The sequence below is a fragment of the Tenrec ecaudatus genome, chromosome 14 (assembly GCF_050624435.1).
Source record: "Tenrec ecaudatus isolate mTenEca1 chromosome 14, mTenEca1.hap1, whole genome shotgun sequence".
NCBI lineage: Eukaryota > Metazoa > Chordata > Mammalia > Afrosoricida > Tenrecidae > Tenrec > Tenrec ecaudatus.
The window spans coordinates 1,256,103-1,273,078 of NC_134543.1; the positions used below are offsets into that span (position 1 = coordinate 1,256,103).

General features: G+C 47.9%; 1 protein-coding gene across 2 annotated transcripts in view; it reads left to right on the top strand.

The window, feature by feature from the left end:
* The first annotated feature begins 4,301 nt into the window (after positions 1-4,301).
* Positions 4,302-16,976, top strand: part of PPP1R13B (protein phosphatase 1 regulatory subunit 13B) — a 97,536-nt gene continuing 84,861 nt past the window's right edge. For both annotated transcript variants that reach the window (XM_075530786.1, XM_075530787.1), the window contains exon 1: positions 4,302-4,566. In XM_075530786.1, the coding sequence (XP_075386901.1) occupies positions 4,558-4,566 (9 nt within the window). In that variant the 5' untranslated portion in view covers positions 4,302-4,557. The remainder of the gene's footprint in view (positions 4,567-16,976) is intronic.

The window sequence follows — 16,976 nt, forward strand, 5'->3', positions numbered from 1 at the left end:
GATGATGCAGGCCTGGAGTGTTGGGGTGAGGGGACAGCCACTGTCTGTGGCCACAGGCCCTGCAGCAGGCGTGGACCCCAGTGGCCAGGCTCCCTCTGGACAGAGTGGGCTCATTCTGACTCAAGGGCACCGAACAACGACATCAACAACCCCAGGTGGCCAGGGAAGAATGTGTGCTTTTGAGTCATGGTGTTGGCATAGAACACTGAATAGACCATGGGCTGCCAGAGGCATGAACAAATGTGTCTTGGAAGAAGTACAGCTGGGACTCACCAGGATGGCAAGACTGTCTCAAGCACAATATCAGGGGGAACCAGTCTCTGGAGGAGGGCATCATGCTTGGGAAAGTGGAGGCACAGCGGAAAGGAAGAAGACCCTGGATGACTGGAGCGACACAGTGGCTGCAACAGTGGAGCCGCACAGCAAGGGTGGAGTACATAGTGAGGGTGGCGCAGGGCCAGGTGGTGCCGGGTCGTTGTCGTTTTTTTTAAACATTTTATTAGGGGCTCATACAACTCTTATCACAATCCATACATGCATCAATCGTGTAAAGCACATCTGTACATTCATTGCCCTCACCATTTTCAAAACATTTGCTCTCCACTTAAGCCCTTGATATCAGGTCCTCTTTTTTCCCCCTCCCTCCCTGCTCCCCCTCCCTCATGAGCACGTGATAATTTATAAATTATTATTTTGTCATATCTTGCCCTGTCTGACATCTCCCTTCACCCACTTTTTGGTTGTCCATCCCCCAGGGAGGAGGTCACATGCAGATCCTTGTAATCGGTTCCCTCTTTCCAACCCACCCTCCCTCTACCCTCCCAGAATCACCCCTCACACCCCTGGTCCTGAAGGGATCATCCGCCCTGGATTCCCTGTGCCTCCATCTCCTATCTGCACCTGTGTACATCCTCTGGTCTAGCCAGACTTGCAAGGTAGAATTCGGATCATGATAGTGGGGGGGAAGGAGAGCATTTACGAACTAGAGAAAAGCTGTATTCTTCATCGGGCTACATCACACCCTGACTGACTCATCTACTCTCCCCTACACCCCTCTGCAAGGGGATCTCCAGTGGCCTACAAATGGGCTTTGGGTCTCTACTCTGCACTTCCCCCTTTATTCACTATGGTAAGATTTTTTTGTTCTGATGATGCCTTATACCTGATCCCTTCAACACCTCGTGATCGCACAGGCTGGTGTGCTTCTTCCATGTGGGCTTTGTTGCTTCTGAGCTAGATGGCCGCTTGTTTACCTTCAAGCCTTAAAGACCGCAGACACTATACCTTTTGATAGCCGGGCACCATCAGCTTCTTTTGCCACATTTGCTTATGCACCCGTTTGTCTTCAGCGAATGTATCATGGAGGTGTGCACCCAATGATAGTATTTTTTGTTCTTTGATGTCTGATAACTGATCCCTTCAGAACCCCGTGATCACACAGGCTAGTGTGTGCAGTGTTGGTTTTATGTATGTTGGAACTGACATGACAGACACTAACACCCCTCCCAGGTGGAATCTCTTGGCAGTTCCCTGACTTAGTGATCCTGCACCCACTCCCTCACAGGTCAGGAATGAGCGTGCTGCAGCCAGAAGGTCAGGGAAAATCCTGGAATCCAGGCCCTCTGTTGTGATCAGTAGGGAAACTGAGGCCCAGAGAAGGACAGCCAGTGGTCCAAGGCCACTCTGGGGTCAGAGCAAAGCTGGATGTAGAGCCCAGAACCCAGACCTCCCACTTGCGGGCTTCCAACTGACTCCAAACCGTGTTTTCTGAAGGCATGTTTGGGTTGCTCCACCCTAGGGGAGTAGGCTGAACACCTGGTCTCCCCTCTCAGGAGCAGGTGCACACATAGCCACTCCGCTAGCACCCGCACTTATGGAGCTGGGGCCACATGCCACAAACTGGCTTAGGAGCATCCACACATCAGAGCTAGGCCTCCCCAAACCCTGGGTGGTGGCTAGGTGCCCTTGGGTCTATTTTTGACTCACACTGACCCCATGCTGCATCTCCCTGTGTTGAGTATATGCCCGGTAAAGCACGTGCCAACCAATTCCCTTGTTTCATGTGGACAATCTGGTGACGTTGTTTGTGTTCTCTGGGTTGTGCAACCCTCCTAACCTCCCTTTTTAAGTTGTCCCCCATTAATATACATTCAGAATCCCCTGAGGTTCCCAGCTAATCTTTTAAAAATATATTTTTATTTAAATCATTTTATTGGGGCTCATACAACTCTTAGCACAATCCATACATACATCAGTTGTGTAAAGCACACTTATACATTCGTTACCCTCATCATTCTCAAAATTCGCCTTCCGCTTGGGTTCCTGGAATCAGCTCATTTCCCAGCTAATCTTTCAAGTTGCTTTGTCACTTTGATTCCATATATATCTTAATTAAAAGAGCACACAGCTGTAGGCAGGCATGGTTTTAAGAGGGCTCGAGGGGATGTTTTTGGCTGGAGCTTCAGAGATGGTCTCAGAGTAATAGTTTCAGGGGCTCATCCAACCTTCATAACTACAGGAAGCTCAGAGTCCGCGAGATCTCAATATTCGGTTGCACATTTCCCACTTCTTTGATCAGGATCCTAAAGGATCTTTGATTTTAAAACATGCCCAGTAATGGTGGCTGGGTATTGTAGTTCTTCTGGTATCCTGGCCATGAGGCAGGTGGTTCAAGGACGCAATACATTCCATTTCCTCCTCCTGTTCCTCACTGTTCGGCCCTTGTTCCGTTGTTGAGTCCTGTATGGCCATTCAGGAGCTTTTCAGACCCCAGGCACTCCACAATGAACTTGGGAAGTGCTCATTAATTGGGACATTCCATGAAATCATGACCCAAACGTCCAAATCAAGGAACCAAATCCCATGAGGTGGGTGGCTGGCTTAAGCAGGCCAGCTGGAATCTTCATGGGGGCACTTGGGGAGGTCTTTCTTCCACAGAGTTGCTGCTGCTGCCACCTCTGCTAGCTACCACCTTCACAAGTTATGTCCATGTCAATGCCTCACGAGGTGGGTCTTCCTCGGAGCTGCTTGGTGGCACAACTTCCTCCCGTCTTTGACTAGCAGCTGTGTGCTGGACCCCCAGACTCCCAAGGCTTATGGGGCAAGCCTCTTCTTATAAGCTCCCACAAACGAGATTAGCAAGTGGCAACACGCCATGTACCTAGTCTAGATGGGCCCCTGATAGAGCCTCAGATAAGAGAGCCCAGCCAGGTCTGTGTCCCTGAAAAAACCACGTGCGGCACCCCCCACCCCCACCCCGTGGCTTTTGGACGGGTCCCCATCGAGGGGCTCTTGGAGCTGGTCTCCTCCCTTTCTGTGCCCTCTTGCAGCAGCCTCCAGGCCCTCAGGGCACTGGGCAGGCGAGACAGGGCCCACCAGCACCTGCTGACATCTCTGAGAAACCTTCGGGTTGGGAGCCATGGCTGGTGGACTTGTGAACACCACAGCCTCACCTGTCAGGGCTGAGCCAGCAGCAGTGCCCAAGAGCAGCCTTCACAGAGGACCTGTGCTGGCCCTAAGTTGGAGATTCGTGTCCACCCTCTGGTGCATGCCTTGGAAGAAAGGCCTGGCGGCCTGCTTCTGAAAGATCAAAACCCCATGAGCACAGTGCTACCCTGCAGCGGACACTGGGTCGCCATGCGTGGGGGGCCCACGCCATAGCAACCGGTAGCGCCTGCCTGCGTGGGGCTCTGGGTGTACAGGTAGGTGGTCCTGACCTGGCAGGACCGGCTGCAGCCAGCAGACTCCAGGCAGCCCAGAGGTGAAGCCCTGCCCCAGAGGCGTGGGTCGGATGGGCCCCCGAACTTGGGGCGGGATTCTCACTTGGCTCTGAGCCCAGCGCGGCCCCGGAGGCTTTTGCAGGCCCGAGCCCTGCGGCGCCCGGCAGGCGGACCACGCGCTCCGGGTCAGCCTCGGGTCAGGACGCGCGCTCCGCCCCACGGAGACCCGCATTCGAGGCCCAGTGCTGCGGTCACTGCTGCGTAGCCCGGCCTCCAGGAGCGGATGGTCAGTTGGGCCATCCCTGATGCCCTACAGCCCCGGAGGGGATCCCTCCCCCCAATTCTGCGGCGACCGCTCCCTGCCCCCCAAGATCAGCAGCCGCCGCAGCGCCCCGCCCAGCGCGCCGAGAACGTGGACGCGCACGGCGCGCTCGCACCTGGCCGGGCGGGAGCGGGAGCTGTGGGCGGGCCCGCTAAAGCCCCGCCCCCATCCGCCCTCGGCCGGCCTGGCCAATTGGAGGGCGGCCGGCCCGAGTGGCGGCCGCGCGCGGGGGGCGGGGCTGCGGCTGCTGTGGGGAGACCCGGCCGGCGGGCTGCGGGCGCGGCGCTGGAGGCTCCGGCGGAGGCGGCGGAGGCGGCGGCGGGTCCCCGGGAGAGCGACGCAGGACGCCGGCGGCCGCCTCAGGGCCGCAAACGCTGCGCAGCCCGCCGCCTCTTCACCTCACCGCGGCCGAGCCCCCGAGCGTCGCAGCGGGCGCGCGGCCTGTGAGGACGCCGGAGCGGCGGGCGCGGCCGAACGTCCTGTCAGCGGCCGAGGGCGCCGCGGACCCGCGTCAAGATGATGCCGGTGGGTGCGAGGCCGCGGGCGGGCGGGCAGGTGGAGGCGGCGTCGCTGTCAGCGCGGCCGCAGTCGCGGTCACGGGCAGGGCCGCGGCGTGGCCGGGGTGGGGGCCGTCTTGGCGGCCGGACCGCCGAGGGCCGGGGTCGGAGCGTCCCGGGGTCCCCGCGGCTCTGGCCGAGGAAGCGCGCGGCCGTGACCTCCGAGCCGCCCCTCTCTTACCCGGCTCGGTAGATGGTCATCGCGGCGGCCGGCGGCCGTGGGCCCGCGGCGTGGCGGTGACCGGTCGGGTCCTGGCGCGGGGCCGGGGGACGTGACCCCCGCCGCTTTCCCACGCAGTCTGCCGCGGCCACTCACTTCCTGCAGCCCAGGGACCGGCCGGGGCGCGTCCCCGTCCCGGAGCTCGCGGGGCGCCCGCCTCGGGGCGCCTTTGTCCTACCCTCGGGGCACCCTCCGGCCCCGAGAGCCCGTCCCCGGGGAGACGGGACGGGCGCGCGTGGGTGCCATGTGCACCCAGACCCTGGGTCTCCCAGCCCGCCCCCCACCCTCTCCGCGTACCTGTTCACCTGTGGTTTGACGAACACCCGGGCCTGGTTCTGTGTTTCCCCGGCCGAGGGTGCTGCGTCTCTGAGCACCTGTATTCTAAGTCCGATTCGCGAACGCCTTCACGGTGGGATCCGGCGCGAGCATTCGGTGACCCTGCACTCCCTGCGTCGGAGCCGGCCTTTGGGAGGAAAGGTGCCCTTTCCGGGAATACTGTTATTCCGCCGGGAGACACCGAGAACAGCGTGCACGTGAGCGGCTTTCGTTTGGTTTCTCGCTGCCCCCCTCCACGCCCCCTCGACTCCCGCCCCCACCCCTCCCCCACACACTTTCAAGTTGTTTCCTGCCCTTTGAGCCCGTCTTCTCCCCTGTTCTGGACGGATTCCAACACAGCGTGTTTGCCGAGTGGAAGGCTTGACCCCGGTGATCCCAGGATCCTCCTTTGGCACCAGGCTCCTGGAGTTTGTAACCTCTGCTGGTGAATGGACTATTGTTCTCCTGCTGGAAAGGGAGTCGGTGGAGCCCTGGTAGGGCTGGGGTCAAGTAGGGTTCTGCTTCTTTGTAGCCAGGTGACCTTGAACATGTCGAGGCCCCTGAGACTGGAATAAACCCCCGAAGGAAGAATAAAAGCCTACCAGCAGTCTGTGAGGGCTTCCTGAGGTTCAAATAGGACAGTGGTCCCAAGGGATCGTCAAACAGGATGTCATGCAAATATTGACGATTGTTCCTGCAGCTTTGGCTTGTCGGTTTCTAATTTTAACCTTTGAGAGATCAGGCATTCGGAAAGGGTTCCCTGGGTAATTCTCACTCTTAGATTTTCAAAAGGCATTAAGAAGTTTCGGAATTTTGAAAGCAGTTTTAGTTTACCCTGCAACAGTTGACGTCTAAAAATGTCCACTGATTTGATTATTGTATAATGTCTACTTATAAATACTCTAAAGAAACTTCACCTTACATTTTCCATATGGTACACTCAGACAACTTCTGTCAAACGTGATCGAGTTTCTGTTCCCTACCTTAACAAGTTTCCTTCTTAAGAAGTGTAGCTGACTTTGGGGGAAAAATTTTAACAGTACTCAAAATAATCAAATACTTAAAAAAATTCAAAGTAGGTAGAGCTATGAACTATTTAAATTACATAGCTTTTGTCTCAAAATGCCTTCCAGAAACAGATGGTATTTCTCTTTGTTATTTTTTTGTGAGCTTTACTTTTATATTTCCTTCTTGATCCCTAAAAATACTACTTGTAGGATTGAGTCCTTCCTGCATTAACATAGTTCAGGGTTGGTTGTAAATTTAATAAAGGTTTTAAGGACATGCCATTCTTACTTGATCATATCTTAAACTATCCGAAGTGTAAATAAGATTTTTTTCACTTCATTGCATATTTACTACTTATGACATGATACATCATTAAAAGAAGACTGGATTTTAGTTGGCATAGTTTGTATACAGCAGCACAGGCTAATAGAAATATAATATGAACCACAAAAGAGATTTAAAATTTTCTAGTAACTATATTAAAGTAGTAAAAAGAATAACAACCTTCAAAACACCCAGAAGACTTTAATTTTAATAATATTCCTCATTTAACTCAGTGTAGCCTAAATATCTCATTTTTTAATCAGCGTGGAAAGTTAATGATAAGATACTTTGCATTTGTTTTTGGTATGAGGCTGGTTATACTTGGTTATACATGAGTGATTTATGTTCCTGTGTTGGGAAGAGGCCTGAATGAGTGTCAGACAGTCAAGGTACTGGTTCTACTGCCTTCTAGTTCTGTGACCTGGCAACCCAGGGTGCGTTTGCATGTACAGCACACCACAGTTCAGCCTTGGACATTTGAAGTGCTCAGTAGCCACATGAAACTAGTGGGTACCATAGTAGGGCAGAGTAAGTATAGAGTGTGTTTTATGCTGCTTACTGGAAATTAATGACTTGTGAGTAGTATATGCGGTGACTTTTAACGGACCAGAATGTTTAGTGTGGCTCCCAGCCTCTCCAGTGCAAAACTTCAGTCTCTCATCTGCTGAGGACAGTGGGGGCACATTGATCTGCCTATGGTCTCAGGTGACAGAGGGCACATGAGTCTAGTTCTCTGCCATACTCAGTCCTATGGCTTTCTGCTTCTGAGGTATGGTTTGGAATATTCCCTCATGTAAATAGTGTTGTATTCTGACATATACGATGAGGTACCCCCCCCAAACTAGAATGCCCCTCTACACACACACACACACACACACACACACACACACACACACACAAAAACACCTTGTTTTGTTTTACAAAACAACCTTATCACCTTCAAAGTACTTTCCATTACACTGAATACATTTGTTAAATCTGCGATTCCATTTTTGGAAACATTTTTCAAATTCATCTGTTTGGATGGCTGACAAAACCTCTGTCAGTTTTTTTCTTCACCTCTTCAATGTCGTCAAATTGTTGTCCTTTCCCTCTTCATTCGTGTAAACAAGAAGTCTTCTGGAGCCAGGTCAGGTGACTAAGGCGTGTGGGGCAAGAGAGACATGCTGGTTTTTGCCAAAAACTGGCATACTGAGCAGGTGCATTGTCATGGTGGCAAAACCAGTACCCCATCTGCCACAAATCAGATCCTCACAATCTTTTCATAACCTTTAAATAGAAGGCTTGATTAACAGTTTGACCTGGTAGAACGAACTCTAAATGCACTACGAGTGGACATTTTCATCCATTTGGGAAGTTGATGGACGTCCAGATGAGGTTTGGCATCAATCGACAGTTTACCTTTTTTGAAACAAGAAAATCATTTGTACACGCTGCCCTAGTAAGTTTTTGTTCAATATCACAACAGTTTCTGCTGCATTTTTCCCAAGCAGGAAACAAAAGCTCACAGTCACACACTGTTCTTTTAAATCAGCCATACCAAAAATCGAGGTTTGAGCAAAACTTTTTATGAAAAAAATTTCACTGTGACCAGAGAGAACCTTCCCAGGTGATGGCACTGGGTGCACTAATTCAGAGGGACTTGCTCGATCCTTGTCCAGTGGAGGAAAATTGAATACTATGATAGCTCCCAGCGGAGCTATTTTCCATTTTAGCGGGGCACCCCTGGTATAGTCATTCATCTTTCTTTTTGGTCAGAGAATGCCATTTCTAATATCCCTCCCCTCAAAAAGTGATTTGCATTTGGGCTAGCCGTTTAGATTTGCCAGGGTCTAAGGTGTGGTTGTAATGGATGCACTATTAACAGCTTTGATAGAAATGGGGGTTTTAAGGGAAATTGAATCCTGATGAAGAATGTGGAAGGTGAAAACTGCCATGATCATCTGTCAGCATCATTCATTCATTCATAGCATTTTTTAAACAAGAGAATTAACATTTTGTAATGGAAAAGCTTGTAGGTAAAGTAGATACCAGGGTAAATAAAAAAAGTATTGCTACAAAATCATAGAGACATATTAAACAGAAGTATCAAAATGTGAAGCTAAGGGTTCTCATTGTATCTTCCATGTAGGTCTATGCACTCAGGATGGTGACTCCATTTCTCTGCCTCTTTCCTGAAGAATTCTGCATTCTCTATTTTACACTACTTCAAAGGCAGAAGTTTGAGCATCCTCAGGGGACTTTTAAGTGTTCTTTTGAGTTTGGTGAACCAAAAGAAGTATGAAGGGCAGGAGAGTGCATGGGGTAAGGTTTCCCAATGAAATTCTGTAGGACCGCCTTTGCTACCCTTTCCACATGAGCAGATTCATTGTTGTGAGGGGAAAAAAACACAGTGGTGCAGTTTTCATGGCCTTTTTCTCACCAATGCAGCTTTCAACTTTATTAAAAGTTCTTTATTAAAAAAACAAGATTCAATGATTAGGGCAAAGAATGTACAGATGTGCTTTATACAATTGATGTATGTTTATGCATGGATTGTGATAAGAGTTGTATGAGCCCCTAATAAAATGTTTTAAAAAAAACAAAAACAAGATTCTCCTGTGTCCACTGAGAAAATTTATCAAGATGACCCCTTTTGGGTCCCTCCTAAACAGTTACCATAACCTCCAGAGGTAACCTCTGTCTTGAGCTTAACTGGCCCATCTGATCCCCTCAGAACCACTGTTTTAATTGGACTCCTAATGAGACGAACACAAGTGTATTAAGGAGAGCACTTGTCTACAGGCACACCACATACAGTGATATGTTTAAACATATTGTATATACTCAGGTATAAGCTGAGTTTTTTTTTAGCACATTTTTAATGTTTTTGTGGTAAAATTGGGTGACTTGGCTGATATTTGGATTGGCTTATACTCAAGTCTATACAGTAGTTTGTTTGGAATAAACATGTGCATGTTTGAACTGGAATCTCAGGAACAACGCTTTTTTTTTTAAGTACCAACAAAAAAAGTCCAGACCCAGATGGCTTCATGAGTAAATTTTTTTTAAATCATTTTATTAGGGGCTCATACAACTCTTATTACAATCCATACATACATCAATCGTGTAAAGCACATATGTACATTCATTGCCCTCATTATTCTCAAAACATTTGCTCTCCACTTAAGCCCTTTGCATCAAGTCCTCTTTTTTTTCTCTCCCTCCCCGCTTCCCCCTCCCTCATGAGCCCTTGATAATTTATAAATTATTATTTTGTCATATCTTGCCCTGTCTGACATCTCCCTTCACCCACTTTTCTGTTGTCCATCCCCCAGGGAGGAGGTCACATGTAGATCCTTGTAATCGGTTTCCCCTTTCCAACCCACCCTTCCTCTACCCTCCCAGAATTGCCACTCACACCCCTGGTCCTGAAGGGATCATCCGCCCTGGAGTCCCTGTGCCTCCATCTCCTATCTGCACCAGTATATATCCTCTGATCTAGCCAGACTTGCAAGGTAGAATTCGGATCATTTAGGAACTAGAGGAAAGCTGTATTTTTCATCGGGCTACATTGCACCCTGAGTGACTCATCTCCTCCCCTAGACCCCTCTGCAAGGGGATCTCCAGTGGCCTACAAATGGGCTTTGGGTCTCCACTCTGCACTTCCCCCTTCATTCACTATGGTAAGATTTTTTTGTTCTGATGATGCCTTATACCTGATCCCTTCAACACCTCGTGATCGCACAGGCTGGTGTGCTTCTTCCATGTGGGCTTTGTTGCTTCTGAGCTAGATGGCCGCTTGTTTATCTTCAAGACTTTAAGACCCCAGACGCTATCCCTTTTGATAGCGGGACACCATCCGCTTTCTTCACCACATTTGCTTATGCACCCGTTTGTCTTCAGCAATCATATCATGGAAGTGTGCACCCAATGATATGATTTTTTGTTCTTTGATGCCTGGTACATGATCCCTTCAACACCTCATGATCACACAGGCTGGTGTGGAACAACACTTTTTGACTTACCCTGGTGTCTAGAAAATGAGGACAAGGACACATACTTGTTTCTCTTTTAAAAACATGCTGATGAGTCAAGATTGGTACAAAGTATGTTCATTCATCAGGAAGGCACTCTGATGGCCATGTTCTGGAGCTGTCAGCTATGGTCCATCTCACTGCTGTGTGTGTGCAGTCCTTTCTGTCCTAGGAGCCCTTTCAGCACACTCAGGGTGAATTTCAATGGTTTGTGCTTATGACTAGCTCTCACTAAACACTAAATGCTTTCTTTCAGATATTTGTTATCTTTCCAAGTATTCAGAAAACATTAGTATTGTTATAAATAATATTAGTCTTTTTATAAATAGCTATAGCCAACTGGAAATAGTAGCCCCCCCCCAATAAAAATAGTAGCCCCACCTGCTGGGGGTGTGAGCCGTGCACTCTTGGAGTCTCGGTTTTCTCATTTGTCAAACAGGTCAGGCTTAGTGATTTCTAGTGTTTATAGTTGACTTAGTAGTTGATTTATGACAGAGGCTTTCAGGAAGATCGCTGATATTCCTGTTGGCTATGTCACAGGTGGAAGCAACCTGGCACTTCTTGTTTTGGCAACTGTTTAATCACTGCTTTCATATCAAATAGATGTATGATAACCGGCAGATAATAGTAGCTCAGTAAATGTTAGTTATAATTGTTAGCCCACCTGGTAAGCTGGGGGTTACAGCTTAATTCAATAAATTGTGAAGATTGGACAGGATTAAAAAACAAAGCGAACACTAGTTTCTTTAAGTAAAAAATCATAGACATAATTCTACAGTTCAAAATCCTAAAGCATTTCTGGCCATACAAAGCAAAAAAGCAAAGCCAATGATACACAGATATGTATTCAAGAGCTTTTATTATTAGAGTGTTTAGTAAATGTAAGAGAAGACTATATAACCCTTCCAAAGATTATTGACTTGGTATAGCCATATACTTTCCAATACTATAACATTCTACTTTCATGGAAGTAACCAAGGATCCTTGGGTGAAGGCATTTGCCTTTGGGTGCGATGCACTGTGCAGAAGGCTTTGTGATTATGACTCTGGTTTTGGAGAACTGGGTTTAGCTGTAAAGGAACTTGGCCATAGTCAAGTAAGTAAGTTCTAACTCATAGCGGCGACTCCATGTACAAGAGAATGTAATACTGCCCGGTCCCACACCATCCTCTCAATTGTGTTTGAGCCATTGTTGCAGCCCCTGTATCAATTCATCTCTTTGAGTGTCTTTCCACTTTTTTTACTTCCCCTCTTACTTTACCAAGCATGAGGTCCTTTTCCAGGGACTAACCCCTCAGATCACATGTTGCAAGTACATGAGATGAAGTCCTGCCATTCTCACTTCTAAGGAGCATTCTGGCTGTACTTCTTTCAAGACAGATTTGTTCATTCATTCTGGCAGTCCGTGACACTTTAAATATGATTTACTGGCACCATAATTCAAACACACCATGTATTCTCTGGCCTTCTTTATTCATTGTCAACTTTCACATGCAGGTGAGACAATTGAAAATACCCAGCTTAGATCCACACACCTTAGGTCTCAAAGTGATATCCTTGTTCTTAAAACACTTTAAAATAGATCTGTGCATCATATCTTCCCAGTGCAATGTGTTGTCTGGTTTCTTGACTGTTGCTTCCATGAACATTGATTGTGGATCCAAGCAAAATGAAACCCTTGGAGGCTTCAATCTTTTCTCTGTTTATCATGATGGGACCTATTGGCCCAGTGGCCACACAGTGATGACCTGAGGTCTGACAACCAAATCTTCCCAACTTAAGATGTGCTTCTAGCTTCTGGGCCATTTTGGAGAGTTTGCTGCATGTAGGCATTTTGCTAGGGTTGATGGAAAATTGAACTTTCCCCCTCTGGTTGCTTAAGTCGAGCTTAATGTTGAAAAGAATCCCAAGGTAAATTCCTTTAATAAGAGTTTTCTCCGTCTTAAGTTTGGGGACCAGTGCATTGTAAAAGTAAATGTGTTTGTTTCTCTTATTTTCCTTTTCAGCATCGTGCTCTGAACAGTCTAAGTCACTGAATATGCTTAACAGTTGATTAAGATGGTTATCATGATGGAAACTTTAAATAAAAACTGATTATTGCATTGATGTTATGTAACTGGTTGTCAGCATGCATTTTTGTGTGTGTTTCCACAGATGGGGACTAGTTCTAAGAAAGTATGGTGGCATTTTGTGTCTTAAGGATCTGTTGCTATAGTTATTTCACAAACCCTGGTCTAGGGCCAAGCATAGGAATGGTGGTGATCAAGTTCTCTTGAGATCTTTGGTATGCCTTATTGCTTTGTTTGCTCTCACTGCAAAGATCATGGCTGTATGAATGTCGTTCAGACTGGTGAGCAAGAGCTGCTGGTACTGAATTTTGCAAAATACACTGTTTTGCATGGCGACATGTAGAATGGTAAGAAGACTGGAAAATGAGGGAGTTTTGTGAACATTAGTAAATAGCATTTGAAATACTAGTGTACAGACCAGTATGACTCTTGAAGATGGCATTGTTGGTGTGTTGGGAAAATGTGAACTGAAGTTTTGGCAGAATCATGAGTTACACCATATGCTGTGATGGTAGTTGCCATAGTGCAAGCACATGCAAAGGGCCTGTGGTAGGGGTGTGCCTACAGAGAAACACATAGGCCTAAGGCCGGTGCAGTGTGAGTGAGGGGAGAGTGAAGGGATGGGGTCTGGAAGCAGGAGTGGGATGTAGGCTCTTTCAGGGCTGTTTAAGACAAGCTTTTACTCCTGCTGGGTGGAGCAGTTCTTGTAGAGGGGGTGGAACTCAGTTGTCTAGTTGCTTGTGAAGGTTAAGTTGTTCTGTGCAGGAGACATTGTTGAGGCAGCTTCCTTGTAGCAGGTGAGTGTGGGCTCTGGTGTCTGGCAGCAGGAGGGGGTCCTGGCATCGCCATTCTTGGACTCCCCACCCCTCAGTGCTTTGTCTCTAAATGAGGAGGATGAGAGTATGCTGTCTTAGAGGGCTGCTCTACAGAATAGATGACTGACTCAACCTGTGGGTGGCAAAATTACAGTTATGAAGTAGCAACGAAAATAATTTTATGGTTGGGGGTCACTACAACATGAAGAACTGTATTAAAGGGTCACGGCATTAGGAAGGTTGAAAACCACTGATTTAGAGGAAGGCCTGGTGTCTAGTAAATGTCAGTTTAGGAAGTATTACCTGGAAGTTCTCACCTCCTGTACCTTAGTCAAGCCTACCACTGGAGGGACTCAGCCTCTTGTGTCTTCTTTTGAGATATAGTCTGTCTGCAATATCCAGTGGGCCAGGCACTGGTTTTAGTGAACTGAGGTAATTGAACTACACATGTAATGTGGTTAAAGTAGCAAATGCTTGATTACATGTATTTTACCATTAAAAAAATGAGGCATGCTGTGTGATCACGTGGTCCCGAAGGGATCAGTTATCAGGCATCAAAGAACAAAAAATCATATCATTGGCTGCACACCTCCATGATACGATCGCCGAAGACAAACGGGTGCATAAGCAAATGTAGTGAAGAAAGCTGATGGTGCCTGGCTATCAAAAGAGATAGTGTCTGGGGTCTTAAAGGCTTGAAGGTGAACAAGTGGCTATCTAGCTCAGAAGCAACAAAGCCCACATGGAAGAAGCACACCAGCCGGTGCGATCACGAGGTGCCAAAGGGATCAGGTATAAGGCATCATGCAATATATATATATATATATATATATATATATATATATATATATATATATATATATATATATATATATATATATATATATATATATATATATATATATATATATATATATATACCATAGTGAATGAAGGGGGAAGTGCAGAGTGGAGACCCAAAACCCATTTGTTGGCCACTGGAGATCCCCTCATAGAGGGGTTTAGGAGAGGAGATGAGTCAGTCAGGGTGTGATGTAGTACCGATGAAGAACACAGCTTTCCCCCAGATCCTGGATGCTTCCTCCCCCCAACAACCATGATCCGAATTCTACCTTGCAGGACTGGATAGGGCAGAGGTTGTACACTGGTGCATATGGGAGCTGGAGGCACAGGGAATCCAGGGTGGATGATACCTTCAGGACCAAGGGTGTGAGGGGCGATACTGGGAGGGTAGAGGGTGAGTGGGTTGGAAAGGGGGAACCGATTACAAGGATCCACATGTGACCTCCTCCCCGGGAGATGGATGACAGAGAAGGCGGGGAAGGGAGACTCCAGATAGGGCAAGATATGACAAAATAACAATCTATAAATTATCAAGGGCTCATGAGGGAGGGGGGAGCAGGGAGGGAGGGGGAAAAAAGGGAACCTGATGCAAAGGGCTTAAGTGGAGAGCAAATGCTTTGAAAATGATTAGGGCAAAGATGTACGGATGTGCTTTATACAATTGATGTATGTGTATGTATGGATTGTGATAAGAGTTGTATTGAGCCCCTAATAAAATGCAAAAAAAATGCATGGTAAAGGAGAGAGAGAATCTATTCAGTCAGTGGTTGGTGTTGTGGATAACCTTCAGCAGCTTGGTTTGTCTTTCCTATAAGATAGAGGCTACCTGAGAAGGAGTGGGTTTAAACTTCAGAGGGCTGGGTGGGGGGGGGGGATACCTACAGGCCTGCCACCCCAGCTGCCAGTGAGATCTGTTCCTGAGCATGTCTTCAAAGTGAGTCTAGATGAGTCAGAACAGGTACCTACAGTTATGATTTAGCCTTATGTTAGCACCTGAGGAGCTATAGAAATCACCTGGGAATTAAAGTTGTTAAAATGTAGATTCTGATTCCGTAGATCTTGAGTGGGAATGGAAATTCTCTGCAGGGCATCAAACCAGAATGAACCAGTTTGAAGCCCAGAAGTCTTTTCGGTGATCTAAAAGCTGCATCTGTGAACCCCACTTACCACAGCTCTACCATGAACTTGTGTTCTTCATGGTAGTTGCAAAATCCATCAAGTTGATGAGGCTGGAGGGCAATGAGCTGATTTTTCTTAGATGAAAGTCTGCCTTTCGTGGTCAGGGGGCCTCTGCCTTGCAGACCACAGCTCAGGGGCAGAGTAAAATCTATTGCCACTCGTTTGCTCAGTTCCTTCTTGAAATATCCCTTTGTCGATGAGGTCTGCCCACAGCACCCTGTGTAATTGGCTCCCTCCTTTCCTGCTGTTTCTTTTTGTCATGGTACTTAGTCTAAGTCTCATTTATGCTGCAGGCTTCACCTGCAAGATCCCAGTACCCAGGGCAGTGCCTGCTCCTATAGGCAGTCAGTCACCATAGTTTACCCGTGAGCACAGCAAATATTAGGGTTCTTCAATTACAGGATAGCTGGACCCAGCCCCTGCCCCCCACAATAGCCAGGATAATAATATGTGCCTTCCAGAAAGAAAGCTTCAGAGTGACCCAGGTGGTGTGGGAGTTCATGGAGGAGGTGATGTCTGAGTGATATTTAGAGAGGGGGGGGGTGGTCAGTCAGCGGCAGATGAGAGCTGCTGAGCATCGGAGGGAAATGGCCCAGAAGGAGGAGGTGAGGTGAGGTGAGATGGAAGGCTGAGGAAGATAGGGAAACTGTGGAAGGATTTTCAGTGGGATCTTAAGTACTCCAGCTTAAGTTTAAGAAAGCTAAAGGTGTTACTTGGGTCTGGAGGGGATGCAAGGATAACCTCCAAAAGAAAGGCTCTCTGTCTGGACATTGCAGCTGGATTCACCTGGCAGGGACCTCTCCCCACCCCACCCCAGTTTATTTTAATCCACCAGGCCTGACGGGAGCTTCTGTGAGCATCCGAGATTAGAAGGCATCTGGGGATGAGGTTTGAGGGGGCCTAGCCTGAACTCATAAACACTGAGGCCATCGGATTCCATATTACAGGTTGAGCACAGGGTAGCAGGTATCGTTCCTCATGATGACTGAGTTGCCAAGGTGCAGGGAGAGATGACCCAAGGAGTAAGGTAAGCATGTGATTAGGGCATCAACAAAACAGCACTGCCCATCAACACCAGCAGAAAGTACACCAAGAAGAGTGCTGCCATGGAAGGGAGCTGGCAAGGGCAGCTCCAACATCTGCTCCAGTGTGTGAGAAGGGTCACTGGACACAAAGTTTCCTGAGGTCACCCAGGGCACCCAGACACATGGCGGTTTAAGCTTTGAGGCCCCATCTACTTCAACACCTCAGATGGTAGTCTGCCTCCTCAAGTCTTCTACTACATACTTGAAACCTCATATGTCAACAGATCTCTTGGGAGGACACTGTTTCTCCCTAATATACAAGAGGTGCGGTGGACTGTGGAGTGTAACTTGCTGCATTCACCCAATAAGCAACTGAATTCAGCATGAGTGCTTACTGGGTGTGTTGTGTTAGTCTTGGTAATTTAAAGAAACTCATGTATAAGAGAGTTTTATATAAAGGGTCAGTGAGCATCAAGAAAACATCCCAACCCAGTGCTGCCCAAGCCCACAAGTCCAACATTAATCCATATGTCCAATACCAATCCACAAAATCCTCCTCCATCT